At 51.6% G+C, this 18,485-nt stretch overlaps 1 protein-coding gene across 2 annotated transcripts in view; it reads right to left on the minus strand.

Annotated features, from left to right (window-relative positions):
- Positions 1–4,536: 4,536 nt before the first annotated feature.
- Ndst1 (N-deacetylase and N-sulfotransferase 1) overlaps positions 4,537–18,485 on the minus strand; it is a 30,215-nt gene continuing 16,266 nt past the window's right edge. For both annotated transcript variants that reach the window (XM_059246216.1, XM_059246217.1), the window contains 7 exons: positions 18,146–18,242; positions 16,760–16,883; positions 14,433–14,607; positions 11,417–11,587; positions 10,835–10,944; positions 9,436–9,538; positions 4,537–8,773 (listed from right to left, as the gene is read on the minus strand). In XM_059246216.1, the coding sequence (XP_059102199.1) occupies positions 8,654–8,773; positions 9,436–9,538; positions 10,835–10,944; positions 11,417–11,587; positions 14,433–14,607; positions 16,760–16,883; positions 18,146–18,242 (900 nt within the window). In that variant the 3' untranslated portion in view covers positions 4,537–8,653. The remainder of the gene's footprint in view (positions 8,774–9,435; positions 9,539–10,834; positions 10,945–11,416; positions 11,588–14,432; positions 14,608–16,759; positions 16,884–18,145; positions 18,243–18,485) is intronic.

Raw genomic sequence — 18,485 nt, forward strand, 5'->3', positions numbered from 1 at the left:
TTTTGGATCTGCCATAGAAAGGTGAGAACATCCTCCCCAAGGCCTCCTTACTGAGAGGATAGCTCCCAGGAGCAGAGTGCCTGGCCAGCAATCGGGAAGCATCTTTTCTTATTTTCCTACTTGCTTAATGTCATGTCGGCCTTAGTGTCATGCTGCTTCGCCTCACATTAACCACAAGCCCCATCTGGTGAGGAGCGCAAAACAGTCTTCAAGAAACTGAGCTGAGAGTGCCCCCTGGTGGGTATATTATAGACTGCACCCTACATGTATCAAAATTCAGCTTGCTTTCTTCCTGTTACTCCTAAATGCGAAATATTTCAGTGTGTACTTACTATGTAGCCCAGGCCGGCCTCAAACTCACGACAATCCTCCTGCCTCAGCTCCCAGGTGCAGTGTGACAGATATGAGTCACCACGTCCAGCTTCAGTGTGTACTCTTAACAATGACCAACTCCTGAATACCAGCATAAGAGCCAAACTCAAGAGAGCTTAACTTTGAGAGAACACTATTCCCTTGAGTGCACAGTCCAGACTCACAAATTCTCCTTCATAGCTAATTATCTAATGGTCCAGGTTCATTTCTGGGGTCGTCTGTGGCATCTGAACGCCAGGTCAGTAGCCCTGAGTCCCCGAGCCATTACTCAGCCTTGCCATGATTAGTTTCAGATAGTTACTTGGCAAAATGTCCTGATAAGGACCTATCTCTGGTTTCCTCTTGGAATCCACAACGCTGACTTCACAGGTGGATAGCCAGGTCCCCAGGGCAGCTCACCAGGAGCCACACAATGTCAGCCTTTTCAATGTTGGTGACTCTAATGCCCCTGTAAGAGTGGGGTCAATGCCAAGGGGAGCTGGCTTGCCTGCACTTAGTCAGGCTCTTAGCCTAGGGGACTCGGCAAGTATTCAGGACCAATGATTTAAGTCCTCCACCAGCACTCTGGACCTGCTCAGAACCTTCCTAGAAGGAGCCTGAGGGCCGAGGGGAGAGCAACATTGGCCCCCAACGCACCATCCCCAGTCAAGCTGTCTCGAGCCCCTTTTCCTGCTTCTGCTGGGGTTTTGATTGTGCAAGTGACATCTCGGCAGAAGCTAAGGTCCCCTTAGGAAATGCTCGTCTCCCAAGTTTATTCTCTCCCTCCTCCAGAAGCAGCCACTGTGGTTGTCTTGGTAGGGCACACATTTAATATTCCCAGGAAAAACACTCGTGACACTCACGTTACACAAACGGTCACAAAGAAATTGCCCAAGACTTGGGGCTGAGGCAGTTAGTGTGCACGTGTGCCAATGTGTATGCAGATGCGTGTGTACGGTGACCAATGTGTATGCAGATGCGTGTGTACGGTGACCAGACACAATACCAGTGTTCTCCAGCTGCTAGCCACCCTGTCTTTGGGGGAGTCTCTCATTAGTCTCATGGCCAAATAGGCGAGAACGGCTGGTCTGCAAGCCCCTGGGACCCGCCTGTCTGTGTCCCCATCACTGGGACCGCAAGCATATGCCACCATGAGGGTCTTTGTGTTTTTTTGTTCGCTTTAAATCGTGGGTTCCGAGGATCAATCTCAGGTCCCAGCGCTTGCCTGTAACATCATACGGATCCTCTATCAAGGACTGTTCCTGATATGCTCTTATGAAACACATTACCTGTGCTGTTAGTTTTTTGTCAATTTGACACAAGCTAGAGTTATCTAAGGACAGGAACCTCTTTTTTTTTTTTTTTTGAGAGAGAGACTTTGGGTCTTTTAAAGAGACTGAACTTTTAAAGACTCTGAGACTTTTAAACGTTGAAACGTTTTTATACTGTGGTATGAATATTAACATGACATCTTCGGGACAAGAAAGGAAAGGCTATGACTGAACAGGGATGTGTCTGTGTGTCAAGTTTTCAAGGGGTCAGTTGTGTTGGTTGGCTAGCTCTTTTGCCAACTTGACACAAACTAGAATCATCTGAGAAAAGGGAACCGCAACTGAGAAAGTGCCCCTCTCAGACTGGCCTGAGTGGGGCCAGCCTGTGGGACGTTTTCTTTATTGACGTTCGATGTGGAAGGGCCTAGCCTGCTGTGGGTCCTGCCCCTAGGCCAGTGGTCCTGGGGCATGTACGTAGACCGAGCAAGCCTGGAAGACCACTCCTCTATCATCTCCACTTTACTTCTTGCCCTGCTTCCCTCAGTGATGGACTATAAGGTGTGCTGACATGAACACTTCCCTTCAAAGTTGCTTTTGGTCATGGGGTTTATCGAAGCAAAAGAAACCAAACTAGAAGGCTTTTTTGGTTTTTCAAGACAGGGTTTCTCTGTGTAGCTTTGCACCTTTCCTGGAACTCACTTTGGAGACCAGGCTGGCCTCGAACTCACAGAGATCGGCCTGCCTCTGCCTCCCGAGTGCTGGGATTAAAGGCGTGCGCCACCACCGCCTGGCCCCGAAGGCTTTTCTAAGGACTTGTGTCCTGTAGAAGCTTGGGGCACCTGGTTAACTGGTATCCCGAGTGGGTGCCTCACAGTCAAGGGTAGAGGATCTGAGGGACTTCCACTCACTGGGCTGTTGGTATTGTACAACTCTTGGTTACTCTGCCAACAGCTGGGCAAGGTTTTTCTATTTCAAGGGATCTTAGAATTCCAGAATAACATGAGGAGGAGCCGAGCTGCTCAGAATCAACCTCACCCTTGCTCCCAGCAGGGCACACCTGCCTTGAGCCGCCTCCATCTGCACCATCCCTTCTGGGTGTGCTCCTGGTAGCACAGACTCCAGCAGTTCCGGACCGTGGTGTCTCATGGCCCAGGCTACGCTTGCTGCTGGCCAACCCAAGGAGTTTCTACAGGTTGGAGCTTGATGTGCTCACCTGGGACCTGGGCTCTCTTCTCCCCACAAGTGTGCCCAGAACATCTGTCCTCTTTCCAAGGTGTGTGGGGGAGGCAGGGAGGCCTCTGGCATACACTTGAGAGCTTGAATTAATGTTCCCAAAGCTTTCTGAGCATCAGAGAGTTTCTTTTCTTTTCTTTTTTTTTAATTTTCCGAGACAGGGTTTCTCTGTGTCGCTTTGCGCCTTTCCTGGAACTCACTTTGTAGACCAGGCTGGCCTCGAACTCACAGAGATCCGCCTGCCTCTGCCTCCCAAGTACTGGGATTAAAGGTGTGCGCCGCCGCCGCCGCCACCACCCGGCCCCAGAGAGTTTCTTGAATACACACTGCTTGATCTTACTCCTGGAAGTTCTGGGTGAGTGGTTTGGACAAGGCACCTGGAATGCCCACTTCCCAAAAGGATTCTGGGATTGGGCCTAGACTTCTTTCTGCCTTGCAGACATCAAGACAAAATCTCTCTGCTAGTTAGACTCTGGTCCTCACTAGGATGTTCTCAAGGCATGTTCTTAGTAAGCTGATAGGGGTTACGTGGTGGTGGTGGGGGCTTGACAGTTTGACAATCGGTCACTCATTTTACCTAGGGTTTTCTTGGATAGTGAGAAACTTATAAAACCTGTCTAAGCCTGAATCCCTAGAAGAGTTTGCTCAAAATGTCCTGTCCATACCTGTTGGAGGTCAATCTCTAAAGCCAGGGCCTGGGAATCTGCATTCCAAGCACATTCTCTAGGTAAGGCCACTAAGTCCAACTCATTTCACATCCTAAAAGACAAGGGAACTGCCAATCAAAAAGTCAGAGTGGCGTGTCCCCAGTCATGAAAGCAGAAAATGGCAGAAACATCTCTAGCCTCGGAGGGTCCTCTGGGGACAGTGCCACACCTAGCACTGACAACCCTGTGCTCACAGGCTCTTGGTCATCTGAGACACCCCAGGGCTGCCCTGGGGCAGGCCTCCACAGCACTGAAAAGACTTCAATCTAGAATGCCGGGGAAAGGGTCTGTCTTGACCAAACCAAGATGCAAACTGAGCACATGTGGGCCATGATGAAAGCCTATCTCCACCTTCCCTAGCAGGGAAAGGTCAGACACAAACACAGCACCAATATGTACAAACAGAATCCCATTTTATTAGCAGTTAGTTCGAGATTGTACATTAATGGAGGAAAGTTCCCACATTTAACACAACCCAAAACGGCTGGTTCAAGAGCCCTCTTCAGGTGAGCTGGGTAGCATGCCCTCTGCCCTCTGCCCTCTGCAACCCCTTCCCACCCCCCAGGGAAGGAAACTCTGCCTGCTTCCCAAACGTGCCCCCCACCCCACTCAGTCGGCCCTCTTCTCTCCCCGGGAAAGAACATGAATTTCATGCACAAATTATAAAAGAGCCCTCTCGCCCATAAGAAAAGCTAGCTCAGTCATAGAAAACCCCTTCCTCTGGCGGCCTCCTCCGGGCCAGGGAGAGAAGAGGGAGGAGAAGTGAACTTCTTAAGCAGAAACACTGTGGGGAGTCTCCCCTGGCCTTCACACTGGCCCTCAGCAGAGTCGACACACACAGTCAGTACCCAGCCTGCTCAGCGCTGGCAAAGGCCAAGCCCAGAGCCAGACAACCTTGACCCCAGCACTGCATGGAAGGCCTGGGGGTGAGGGGTGAGGGACAAACTCCTAACCTCATTTCACACACACTGAGGCCTGGGGAGGAAGACGGTCACATGACCACCCACTGTACCCCGTGCTCCTCATACCGCAGCCTAGAGGAGGCACTTCTCCATCTTCCCGTCATAGCCTGAGGTCTTATTTCTGCTCCAGTGCACACGGACCATCTAAAAAGTGAAGACCCCAGAACCACAGAACAGAAGCAGGGAAGCCAGAACAAAGACAGAGAAGGGAAGAGGTGGAGAAACATGGATGCTGTGTTCGGCACGGGGCAGCCTAGCTCCTCAAAGCTGTATACACTCATTCTGACAACTCCATGCCCAGCCTGGCCTCCCTGGGGCAGTTCAACGGTCCACTCCACCCCGTAGTACCCTCAGACCCTCCCAACGTGATGCTGCCTCTTCAGGGAGCCCTCTCCCTTCCTCCAGGCTGGTCTGGCCCTTGCTACAGGTGGTAGTGGAAGGAGCCACACCTTAGGCAGAGGGAAATGCCACATTAGCACAAAAAGCACAGTCACCCTTGAGGAAACACTGGATCTGGAATGTGGGACTTCTATATGACAACAGACCCTCTGGCCTTAAAAATAATACCTTTTGGGGGCTGGGAGTGGTGGCGCACACCTCTAATCCCAGCACTTGGGAGGCAGAGCCAGGTGGATCTCTGAGTTCAAAGCCAGGCTGGTTCATACAGCAATTTCCAGAACAGCCAGAGTTACATGGTGAGACTCTGTCTCAATAAAACAAACAAAATACTATTTTGGACTGGACCTGGTAAGTGCACACATTTAATCTCAGCTCTTGAGAGTCAAGTGGATCTCTATGAGTTCCAGGGCTAGCCTGGTCTACACAGAAAATTCCAGGCTAGCCGAGACTACATAATGAGACCTTGTCTCAAACAAACAAAAACCAAACATTAAAAAAAAAAAAATCAAATGGGCAAAGGGAGACCTTTTTAGCATTCAAAGGAACTTTGTAATAAGATACAATGTTCTTGCCCTGACTGGGTCCAATACTAAAAGCGGGTATAATTGCCAGGAGGTCGGGGGTGGGGGGTGGGAACCTTTGGGTACAGACTAGACAGCAGCTGTTAGTGGCTGTGTCGGCTGTGGCACTGGCTGGTCTGGCAGAAGGCCTTTATCTTTCAGGGCAACAGTAGGGATCAACAGTCCCATGGTACCTGCAACTTATAGGTTTTACAACACGTCCACGCACAGAGAACGAAGACAAGCTGGCAAATGCTGACCTCCTTCAGTCCAGATGGAGGGTGGCTGGCACTCACAGGCCAACACTGGGTGGGATGGTTCTGAACCCGCTCTTCCCACTGACATATCCCTGGGGCTCCAGGGTGGGACAGGCCAGCAGTTTTCCTCCGCTGGCCATCAGCAGACCCGGAAGCATTAACTGCTCATCCATCAGGCTGTGAAAAGGTCCATTTCAACCTCATGCTCTCTGAGGTGCCTGCCCCACAGAAAGCTCTAGAACCAGGAATGACTGAGGCAGTTGCAGATGATCTGCACCCATAAGGCAAAGGCTTCTGGTAGAGACTGCAGAAGGGACAGGGGAGTGGCCTAAACAACTGAAGCGAATTCCCTCAACCTTCTTTTGATTTTCCAAATGCTTCCAGTCATTCTAGTTGAGAGGTCCTAGGACAAACTGAGCTACTTTCCAAGACCCAGTATCTGCAAGCTGGGCCAGAGTCTGGGTCCAGTAACAAGAAGGGACAGAGTAGCAGCAATAACCTACAGGCTTAGAACAGACGGCAGCCCCCAGGGTCTTAGAAGGAAACAGACCCCAGAGTATCTCCTGTCTGCCAGGGTCTCCAACCTGCCTGCTTCCACCTGAGGCCAGAGGCAGAGGCTAATGGAGCTGCATGCTGTACAGGGGCCACTCCAAGCACCCTAACTCAGCTCTCACAGGGTCTCATATAGGAAGCAACTTTCAGAATACAAGAGCCACCCTCATGACAGGTGGGAAGTGAGGCTAAGGACACACACTCTGACCAACTCTGAGTCTGGTTACAGCTTGCTGGCAAGACGTTTGAGCATACCCAACCCTGTCCTCAGGTACTCCACAGGCTCCAAGACCCCAATGAGAAACATGACATGACATGGCTTTGCACCCCGAAACCACGCATGCAGGCTCCCCTGAGCACCCAACACTCTCCACAACAGTGGAGAACTCAAGGAGAGGCCAGCTCAGAATGAAGACAGCCCTAGCCACCAGGATGAATGAAGCAAGAGAACACAGCAGGAAGAGCGGCGTGCAGGTCTCGGAAGGGGAAGGCTCAAAGGCACCTGGCTGGGAAAGAGTGGTTTGTCCCCGTGTCCTGGAATGACCACAGCTGTGACTGAGGGAAAGACAGGAACCTGAAACACTGGAGGGTCCCGAGGACAGGCTCCGAGGCAGTGTGGTATTGGAAGAGCACAGGGCTCAGAATCAGGGGCCTGAACTTAGCTCTCGGTACTGTTTCCAATGCCTCGGTGACATTGACCAAGGCCACCTCCCATTCCTGGACCCACTTTGTGCCCATCTTGGGACCCTTCCAAGCCCAGAATGCCAGAATGTCCTGGACGCCTGGTGGACAGTTGAATTGGCAGTTGGGGGGCGGGGCAGAGAAAGGCAACCCAACCTCAGTCACTTCACATTGTTAAAAGGGGGGCAGGAACAGAAACCAAGCAGAAAACAGCCAGAGACCCTGTGTCTGCAGGGACTGGAGACAATTCTGTGGGTCCCTGTGGGCGTCCCACTCCAAGGCAGCTCCCAACCTAGCACCATGTGACGGGGGGAGGGCAGCCCAGGGGTCTCCCACCCCAGCCCAGCTTTTCCCTGTGGCCCAAACACCCCAGGGCCACTAGGCTTGTAAACCCAGACTTTCTGGAGAGAGTCGCTCTTCCTTTCCATCTTACCGTCTCTGTCCCCTCTGTGGGACAAGCCATCTCCCTGAGGCCTAGACTCTTACCGGAAACACTTGCCTTCCCTCCCAACTCCTTCTCTAGCATTAAGATATGACACCCTTTGAGGTTAGGGCTTGCCACCATTGTGTATGACTGAATTAAAAACAAACCCAACCAAAAAAAATATAATATATATATACACATTATATATATATATATATAAAACACAGTGCGACCCCAGCACCCAGGGTATAAACTCTGGCACCAAGAAAAAAAAACACAAAATATTAAAATACTTTAGCTTCTTAGTATTTGGGAGGTTAAGGGGTCTCTGGGGACCCTCGGCCACAGGTTGCTGGGCAAAGCAGTGGACAGCAGTCTTGCTAACTCTGCCATGTCTGCTGGGCCGAGGCAGTGGCTGTAAAATGATGTATGTACACGGGAGCATGGACACTGGCAGACTCCTGACTCGCCTCAGCCGTTACCACAGGAAACACCACAGTCACATCCAGGTGAATAGGACAGGGCTAAGGCCCAGATCTCTAGGCCCAGTGGCATGGCAGTGGCCCAGGGCCTACAAGAGACCATGAGCACTAGGTGGATACTATAGGGACCAGAGAGTCTCTCCCCCAAAGAAGAGATGAGATGTGATAATATTAACCCAAATACAGAGGTCATAAGTCCTCTCAAGATGGCCACCCTCACATCCAATCCAATGCGTGATTCCGGGTGCCCAGCTAAACCCTGGCAGAGCCTGGCTCAAAACCCTCACGGACATGCCCAGTCTTTCTCCCTAGTTGAGCGAAAGGCCCAGCTGCACTCTTCTCCCTTACTGTCTGGAGGACAGGGAAATATGGCAGCTAACACTGAGGGGACACCCTGCCGGAGCAGGGGTGGCGGTGTGACAGAGGGAAGGGCACGAGTGGGCAGCACACAGTGAGGGACAGGAGAGAGTCTCCAGGACTCCTCTCACCAGGGAACGACGTTCCACCAACAGGAAGTGGTCTCCCCAGGCAGGGAAGCTGCGAACGGAATGGACCTCCGGTATCAGAGAGGTCCCACAGGCCACACATCCAGCGGCGGATGCTCTGAGGCGCTTGCAGACCTGCCTGGGCTTCCGGCCCCACGGGCCTTCGCAGAGTATTGCTCGTTGCTTTTGGCTGGCCTGGCCCAGCACCCTTCGGCAGGTCAGTCTGGCTCAGTGTGAGGCAGGACATCCCTGCTAACACAAGCGTTCTGTCTGGCTGTGGTAGCCGAGGCTACCTGGTGTTCTGGAGGTCCTCCCGCAGCCAGGTGGGCAGTGTCTGGCCCATCTTATACAGCAGCTTAGAGAGCTCGATGTTGTGGTCCCGGTAGTAATCCTTTAGGAAGGCTCGGGACTGCAATGGCAAGAAAGCTCAGGTCAGGGGTGACGTGCCAGCATGAGCGTGACCCCCTCCATAACACCAGACTCTTTCTTATCCCAATGATCTTCTAAAAAGAAGCCTCCAGAGAAAATGCTCCCGAAGGAGGAGCACCAAAACACAGTACCCAAGGTCAAAACCCATGAGAGAGAAGAGAGCATTCGTCAAAACTAAAGGCAAAAAGGAAGAGGAGAACAAGGACATGCCAGCTGTGGCCATCCAGCTGTGGCTGTCCCGAACGTGCTTTCGTACAGTGTTCTCCCTGCAGGGTGGCCTACTTCTCCCTTTCACAGGTTCAGATCCTGGGGCATGGCCCCCAACTCTACGCCCTCTATCCCACAACCACACCCCTTGTGTCAGCACCCCTGCCTTGGACTCTGCTTCCTGTGTGTGGAGGCCATGCACAGCATCTGCTTTACCCATGGAACCCCCAGTGCGACCCTGGCTAAAAGGTGATAACACTTGACTAAAGTGATGCTGACCTCCAGGCCCAGCCTCTAGTTTCCTCTCTAGAGAATGACTACTGTGCAAGACGTCCCAAGACCAGTGCCATCGTCAAGAGGAAAGGTTTAAAGGCCTCCCCCGAGACGGACCCCTCCCACTTAGCCCACTGTCATGGGAACAGATCCCCCACTTACATCCAAGTCCATCTCTGGGTATTTCCGTCCCTTGCTTTTGCCCAGACACTTGGTTTTTCCGCCTTCAAGCAGTTGGCACCAAAATCCTTTCTTTGGGTCAAACCTGAAGAGGTTGGAAGGCCGTGGGTGAGTGGTCTGGCCTCCTTCCTCAAGGTCATGTCCTTGTCCTAGCGTGCAGGGAGTCTCCTCCACTCACACAGTGTGAATGTGCAGGCTGACACTTGCCATCTGTAGCTCAAGTGTTGCCTTGAGTACACTGCCTTTCTCCCAGAAAAGGCACCTCCATGTTCTAAGTCTCTGGTCCAGGCTGAGCAGCTCCAGTTCCTCCCAAAATCCCTGTGGACTCTTTCCAGTCCCACATAATCCTGCAAGACATTTTCTGAGCAATCCCTAATGACGTAGAATAGGGTTTTCTGTTTTTTTTTTGTTTTTTTTGTTTTTGGTTTTTTTTGGTTTTTCGAGACAGGGTTTCTTTGTGTAGCTTTGCGCCTTTCCTGGAACTCACTTGGTAGCCCAGACTGGCCTCGAACTCACAGAGATCCGCCTGGCTCTGCCTCCCGAGTGCTGAGATTAAAGGCTTGCGCCACCACCACCCGGCTCTGTTTTGTTTTGTGTTGAACCCAAGATTTCTTTAAGTCCCAAATTTCAAGATGGTAGCAGCCACACAGAAAACACATGCTCCATCCTAAGAACGGAGCCCAGAGCACCACACAGTTTCTCATTCAATCCGTCAATCTTAGGAGGCAGGAGTAATCCTCCTTATCTCCACCCCTAGAATTGTAAGTGGAGGCTCCAAGACCCAGAGGATTTATCAAGTCACAGAACTCAGAGATGAAGCAAACAAAACAAGATGGTCCTAATTGGTCCTAAGCAAACACCAGTGATCAAGCAGCCTACGCTCATGAGTGTTGTGGTTTCCTGCTCCACAAGAGGCACCGCCTTCTGCTCCATCTCCAATATCCTTGACAGTGAGGAGGGGACACTCCCAAGAAAACAGCCAGTGAGGATACATTTACTCCCCCTACTCTTGGGACTCTGGGACTGAACCTGCCACCTGTGTGTGTCACAGCGCTGAAAGGCAGCCTCTCCAGTCCCAAGTCCCCGCAACCCAGGCTGGCGCTTACTGTGGGAGCTCCCTCATGTAGACAAGAGCCAAGACTGCACTGAGGAGAATCCCCCAAGGCGGGCTGCGCAGAGGAGATCCATCACTCCCTTTTCCTAAGGCCGAAGCGTTCTGACAGGACTGAAAACCTTTAACCTCTGCTTTCTGCCAAAGAGTCACCGTCAAGAAGAGCTGCATGCTTTCTTACTAACTCAAATCAACCCTAGGTCTGTCCTAGTCATTCAAGCCTTTGTTCCCCTGGCCCAGAATCTGGCCAAAGACCAAGACAACACTTACGCCAAGGTTTTGTGGTAGTCAACAGTGCTGGTCACCCCGAGGAATTTCTGCACCGTGTCCATCACTTTGGCAGGTTCTGTTCGCAGCAGTTTGCCATCCAGGACCAGGATCTGGAGAAAGGAAAGGAAAACAAGGCTGTCTGGACTTGCTTTCATCCCAGTGGCCAACTGTCCATGCCCACTGCAGCAGGAATGGCCTGGCTGGAAGCACAGGGCCCTGAGCACCCAGAGTTCACCCCCTACTCCTCTACCAAAGGTATCCCTGCTCAATCCCTGCTCACGGCCAGCTCCCCATCTTACTCTCTCCCAGAGTTTAAGCTATCAGAAAGCTGACATCCCTGCTCCTCACATCCCCACAGTGCACCTACTGCAGCCTCCTGCAAAGCCTCCAGCCCACACTGCTCTGCTTCAGTCAAGGCTTCTCTAAAAGACGTCCTGTGAGCTAACCCTGCTGACCCTCCATGCAGGCTTCCTCTCCACCACCACACCCCGGCTCCCCCTCCTTCCTCGTCCCTCACATGACTTTCCAGGTCCCCTTAAACTACAGCCACTCCTTTCTCCGAGAGGCAGGGTGGATAGCTACCTGGTTGGCATGGAAGGCGCTGAGCCAGCGTTCAATGTGAGTGGCATACCAGCCAGGGACCAGGCAACGGTTCTGGAGGGCACGCAGCTTTGAGGACGCATCAGGGCCAGCTGTGATCACCTCATGGAAGGTGTACTTTAGGGCCACTGGGTCATCGTGGGCTCGCTGGTGCTGTGGCGAGGGAAGAGGATGGGTACATCACAGGGGGAAGAGAAGCAAGTGGGGGGCCTAGGCTGATGTCCTGCTTCTGCCTCATCGCTTTAGCCTCAAAGAGGCATCAACTCCAGAGCCCCAGGTTCCACATCTCTGCAAGGTAGGGTACACTACACCAGCTTTCCAAATGCTCTTCACTGGCACAGTCTCTGAGACTCCTGACACTCCAGGGACCTGCTAGCCAGCAAGTGCCAACATCAATGTGGCTTTCTTCACACTGACTCCCATTTCCTGAGACAGTCTCCTATAATCCAGGCTGGCATCAAATTCACTATGTACAGTGGAGGATGGCCTTGTGACCTTGAACTTGTGATTCTCCTATCTCTACATTCTAAGCACTAAGATTACAGGGATGTGTCACCACATCGAGATTTGTGCAGTGCAGAGATCAAACCCAGAGCCTTGTGCATGCTAGGCAAGCATTCTACAACTGAGATCGACCCCAGCCCTCATTTTTTCCTTTTTACAACAATTTCCTAAAACCCAGACGACAAGAAAACCGACTACATCACCTTTATAACATGGAAAACCAGAATCAGCTACTACATAGAGAAAATGGCTGTCGATAAATAAAATAAAAATGCAACGACATTCTCAAATGCCAGCTAGATGGAAATACCTGCTCCAAGCCCTGCATTCAAAGCCCCTGTCCTTGCTGAAAGAGTGTTACCTACTAGAAAGGACATGAGCGTCTCTTCTACCAAAAGCAACACTGTCCTTGATAGACACTGGATGGACTGACAGAAATCACAGATGGAGGAAATGTCAGGTTGACCAACCTGTAATGCCATAAGCCACCAGCAGATCTTAGAGGTCAGAGGCCAGGGACTTGCCCATGCTAACTGACCCTGCTCATCACTGAGGATCATGCATTGCCCAGGCCAGGGCAGGCAGGGCAGTAATGTATATAAATGTATAGGACAATCTCTGCTCCTCCTGACTTTCTGAAGACAGCCCAGCTCCCTTCTTCTCTTCCCAGTACCTTCTTAAATCCTCCTGGAATAAAGCAGCCTTTCTCCTTATGGCACCGACTCCCCTGATCATGGACAGGACAAAGAATAAGGCCTTAGGTTTGTAAGACCTGCATTCAAAATGCCACGTGTGATGGTGAGCCTTAGCTGTCAACTTGACTGTAATCTGTAATCAACTAACAGGCAAGGCGCAAGGAATACCCAAGAGGGATCTTCTTGATCAGGTTATCTGAAGTGGGGAGACCCACCCTAAATGTGGACAGCACCCCCCAGTGGCAGTCTTGATAAAAAGAGGTGCAAGAACCAAGTTTGGCTTTTGCCTGTTTTTCACTCTCATTGCTAAGTTCATCTACCCTGCTGCTGCTACTGCTGCTGCTGCTGCTGCTGCTGCTGCATTCCTTCCCTTAGATCAGAATTAACTTCTTCTGGCTTCCAAATGTGAACTGAAGACTAGCAGCTCTCTAGGAACCCGCAGGCCTTCAGGGACAGACTGGGACTGCAAGAGCTCTCAGCCTCTCCAGTGTGCAACAGTCATTATTAGACTACTCAGACTCTACCGTGTAGCCAATCCAATAAACCCTGTATATGCATATTCATTCTATAGGTTCTGTCCCTTTAGAGAACTCCATCACACCACATGAAACCTGTGTAAAGGAGACACACACACACACACACACACACACACACACACACCCTTGTCTGCTTTCTAGAAAACTGCTGTGCAGTTCAAGAGATGACTACCAGACAGGACTGACTGAACTCCCAAGAGCATCCTCCGCCCCTGCATGTCCCCACATGAGAGCAGTCCTCTGGCCATCCATGCTTTGCTGGAGCAGGTGTACCCAGAGGAGAGAGACGCGGCCTGCTGCACTCTGGGCTTCCCATAAAGATGGAGCCCCTGGGACGGCAAGACAAGGTATAAACCAGTATCCTACAGAACAAGAGAAAGGGCTCCTTCCACCGCAGGCTCAAGGTGAGAGTCCTAAGGGAGCAGAGAAAGGAGGAACCCTGCACACTACACAAGACTCAGCGAGGCCCCAGGAAGCAGCCACTGCACCATTAGGTGAGGAGGTTCAGAAGGTGGCAAAGAGCCACGCAAAGTGGCTAGGCCTCCCAGGCTGGGACAGTATGTACTTCTCAGGTAACCTAAGGCAGAGGACTAGCTGTCCCACAGCATGAAGGTCAGACCCAGTCTGATGGCTTGATGCAGGCAGCCAGAAAAGTAGCCTCATGCACCAAGGCCACTCAGACACAGTGCTTGCAGCATGGCATACTCCCAAGAAGGACCAGAAAACAGGAGAGGAAACCCCTCCTAGCCCAGGCCAGGGTGAATAGCATTCCCACAAGCACAGACACGCAGAAGTCAAGTCAGGCCCAGAAACCCAGGAAGCCCTGAAGTACTGCACAGCTGCAACAGCAACAGGAAGGTCTCTATCTGCAGCTCTTGCTGCAGACAGGTGGGAGCCGCCTTCTTAGATCCTTGCAGGAGGGTCGCCTCCTGCCTGAGTCCCTGCTGCCAGCTACCCCTCACGGGAAGGAAACCATAAAAAGATAACCCAGATGGCTGCTTTGGGAATCTAGGCTCTCTCTAAGTCCACTCCGAGTCTGCCTCTTATGGCTATCAGAGTCCAAGGCAGGACCCATGTGAAGCCTCGAGTGGGCAGGTACATAGAAGATGACATTCTGCCTGTCACCACCACCATGCCAGAAGTGCCACAGAGCCAAGACTACTCTCAGCCATCACACACCAGGTGACGAGCCCAGGGCCAAACACAGTGGTGCTTGGTCAGTGCTGGTTGAGTAAATGTCATACAGATCCACACCCTACTCACCTGGTACCAGGAGTAAGCTCGGTCGGCTGGATTGATGAGGATGGTGAGGATCTTGGCCTTGGGCAACAGGGTAGCTGCCCGCCGTGGTGCCACTTCTGAATCAAAGTAGTTGGCACTTTTCTCAAAGTAGAAGTCAGAGGTGGTGTTGGAGGGAATAGGGAAGAACTCCATGTACCTGTAGGAAGCCCAAAGGCAGGGCTCAAGGCCAAATCTCAGAAGCCAGAGGCCCCAGGAATGCAGTGTGACAGGCTGGGGGTCCCTGGAGGTGGAATTTCCTAAAAAACGAAGCAAGGTGTACTGCCCCAACCAGCAAGGACTCGCCTCCGATGGGGATTCAGGGAGGAACTGCCACCTGGCAGACTCCTATTCCAAATTCCTCTCTTTCCTGGTGGGCATCATAGAATCAAAAACCTGGAGAGTCTTAGGAGTGTGCTGTAGGTTGTGGGGCCTGGGGAGGGGACTGTGTGGCTCCACAGATAACCTACTGGCCCTGACCTCTGTCTCTGGGGACAAGCCAGGCTCAGAGTGACTCCCATTCAAAAAGGACAAGTCCAAGGAGATGGATGTCCACTGCCACCTCTGGACCTAGGGTAGTGTTCTCCAGTCACCTTCTGCCACCCAGACCCTCTCCCTAGACTGCCGTGGATGAGCCCTGCCCTACCTCCCACCCAACAGAACACAGACCCTCTCCCTAGACTGCTGTGAATGGCCCTGTCCCACCTCCCACCCAGCAGAGCAGAACCCCTTAGAGACAATGAAAGGAAACAAAGCACACCCTAACTCAAAGTTTCTTCAGTGGTCCCAATGACCTTTAAACAGAATCCCCCAGGACCTATCAAACCTTCACACCCCACCTCAGACCTACATAAAACCAAAGTCATGCCGGGCGGTGGTGGTGCACGCCTTTAATCCCAGCACTCGGGAGGCAGAGGCAGGCAGATCTCTGTGAGTTCGAGGCCAGCCTGGTCTCCAAAGTGAGTTCCAGGAAAGGCGCAAAGCTACACAAAGAAACCCTGTCTCAAAAAACCAAAAAAGGGCTGGAGAGATGGCTGAGAGGTTAAGAGCACCGGCTGTTCTTCCAGAGGTCCTGAGTTCAATTCCCAGCAACCACATGGCAGCCCTCAACCACCTAATGAAATCTGGCTCCCTCTTCTGGTGTGTAAGCAGAACAATGTATATACAATAAATGAATAAAAAAATAAAATAAAAGAGTGTTTGTTACTTTAAAAAAAAAAAAAAACAACCCAAAGTCTTGGGAATGGGGCCAAGAAATCAGCCTCTCTCACTTGAGACCGACTTTCTCCATCTGTAATTCCTGAGCTGAGGAAGCTCAGAGAACGTGTTTCCTAAGCTTGTAGTGTCCAGCAACCAATTCCTTAACCTTCCTGGCAAAAGTATCCCCACAGCTGCCCGCTACCCACATGTGCGGCGGGGCACCCTGAAACCCAGGCAGAAGGGGGTGTACTGCTACAGGGATAGCTCATCCACATTTCCTTTCTAAAATCCCAAACACACTGGCTTGCACTAAGACATCTGGCCACAAGGGGCGTTAGGTAAGAGGATACACTTGTTAAAAATATAGACTGAACGATGGAGAGACATGGACAGATGATATAAGGGGCGTTAGGTAAGAGGATACACTTGTTAAAAATATAGACTGAACGATGGAGAGACATGGACAGATGATATATGGCAAGTGAAAGAAAACAATGTGAAGACACAGCAATCGGCAAACACAGAGGCCCATAACCTCTGTACCCGGGGAATCCACTAATGAATAATGCAGAATGATAGAACATGCTCACACAGGTTTATAAAGGTAGGAAAGATACAAATGGAAAAACTGAGGGTAACAGCAGCCCAGGCTAGCCCCCTATACGGTGCCCTCTTGGGAAAGTTCTGGTGGGAAGTACGATTCTACCGCCCCCCCCCCCCCAGAGAGCTCTTAGAGGCCCACAGGAACCCCTCTCCCTGCAGTTGGCCATGGGTGGAGGAAAAGCCACTCAGAGCATGCTGCTGTCACTGGCGACCTGTCACGGGGTGCAACCCTCGCTCCTTGAGAACTCTATGATTCTGTGGAGTCAGGGAGGGGCTGGATGCCCACTCCAGCTAGCTCTGACCCTGGGCAAAGGGCTTCCTCATCCAGTGTCCTGTTTGTCACAACACTGTTACGACATGACTCAACAGTCACTGCGCCTTGTCCCTGTTTACAGGAATTTCAGCTGCGTGTGAGCAAGCACCAGCTGCTTCCTGCTGCGGCCACAGTGGCCACCCCAGCTGGCTCCACAATGGCCTTCCTGCCCTGCTGGAGACAGAAGGCCACTTACCAGTCGATGCCTTTGTGATAGTTGTGACCATTAAAAAACTGGATCTCCTCAAAGGTCTCGGAGCTGGGGTAGTTGCTGCTGAGGTCCGGGTGCATGCCCAGGAACAGGTAGAGGGCCGTGGTGCCTACGAGGGGGGGAGCAGCTGAGACCTCAGCCCAGCCCCCAACAAGACAAGAATACATTCTGGGCCTGTCTTCCCTAGTCATTGGGAGGGGCTAGGAAAATCCCTTCCCTTCTGGAGTCTTAGTTCCCTCATGAGTATATTAAAGATGCACTAAATGCAGACCATAAGGTCTACACACGACCACTGGTTCCTGTAACCCTTCCAGATACCACGCATCTTATCACAGCCTTCTTCATGACTAGACAAGGACTCGACCTCAGAGGCTTTCTTGCCACCACACTACCAGCCCAGTTACCTGCTGTCTCCTCAGAGTCTCAGAACTAGGCGCTTCCTGGCCCTCTTTTCTAGCTCTGGGCCTCTGTCCAAATGGGAACCTGGGAACAGCCCAGGGATAAGGACCCTCCAGGTCCGTTCATGGGAAAGGGAAATTCTCGTTCTCTTCGCTTCTTTTTACTGCTGTTCTGTGTTGGATCGCTTTGCTTTTTGACAGTGTCCTGACACGTATCACAGACTACTTCAAACTCTTCCTGAGTGCTGGGATTTATAGGCATGTAGCACGTGCAGCCCGTATGAAATGCTCCAGGAGCTAGGAAGCCCAGGCCCACCAGCTCTCCTTGTTGGTGCCTCCCTGTCTTGGTCCTTCCTCCTCTTTGAGGGGATCTTTTGTTCATTCTTGAGTGCTCTCTGTATAACAGCACACCCAGGGAGACTGTAACTAACATTCGGTGACTGTGAGGCTTCAGGGTCGCAGGTCAGGTCTCCAGACCTGGAACTATCACTTCCCAACTATGTTGCCGAAAGTCACTTAACTTCCCTGACCCTCTGTTCTTGGCTATAAAAAGGAACACCTACCTATCCTTATAGAACTGAGTGGATGGCAAATGTTTAGCAATCCTGCCCGTGCATCTTCCTGACAGACATGACTAATTGATCACAGACCTCTTTGTGCTGATCCAGTTTTGCCTGGCTCTGCTCAAATTTGCCAAGTGAGTGATCTAGACATCCTTCCTGCCTTGTCTCGGAGACTCTCAGGAGGGTGTCGGGGTGCTCTCTGAGGCTATGGTTCAAAATAAATGCCACTTCTCCCTCTGCTTTCCACCCCCACAATGACAGGCAATTCCTATTGGTCCCTATGTCGCTCCCATTTCTGGTAAAAGGAGTTAGAATATTTAAGACTGAGACCTGATCAAGATGGTCCCCAGAATTCTGTGGCTGAGATAACAGGCAGTGGGGGAAGCTGGGTCAAGGGTCAAGAGACCTGCCTGTTTTCTGGGGGCCAATGATGAGAAGCTTTGGAAAGCGGTCACATGTCTTCTCCTTAGACCAGATGTCTTTGTGGCGTTTGTCCTCACAAGGATCCTAAAACAGCAATGGAAAGGATGTGAGGGAGGCCTAAGATGCATGAGTGAACTCCCTCCATATGTGGCTATGTCTGTTTGTTAGTTCGTTTGTTTTAAACCAGGGTCTCACTGGCTGGCCTGAAAGTCACTATGTAAACTGGGCTGGCGTTGAACTCACAGAGATCTACCTGACTCTGCTCCCAGGTGTTGAGCTAAAGGCATGCACTACCACGCCCATCAGTTACCTGGCTCTTAACCACTC

This window comes from Peromyscus eremicus, chromosome 19, assembly GCF_949786415.1.
Source record: "Peromyscus eremicus chromosome 19, PerEre_H2_v1, whole genome shotgun sequence".
In the NCBI taxonomy this organism is placed as follows: Eukaryota; Metazoa; Chordata; class Mammalia; order Rodentia; family Cricetidae; genus Peromyscus; species Peromyscus eremicus.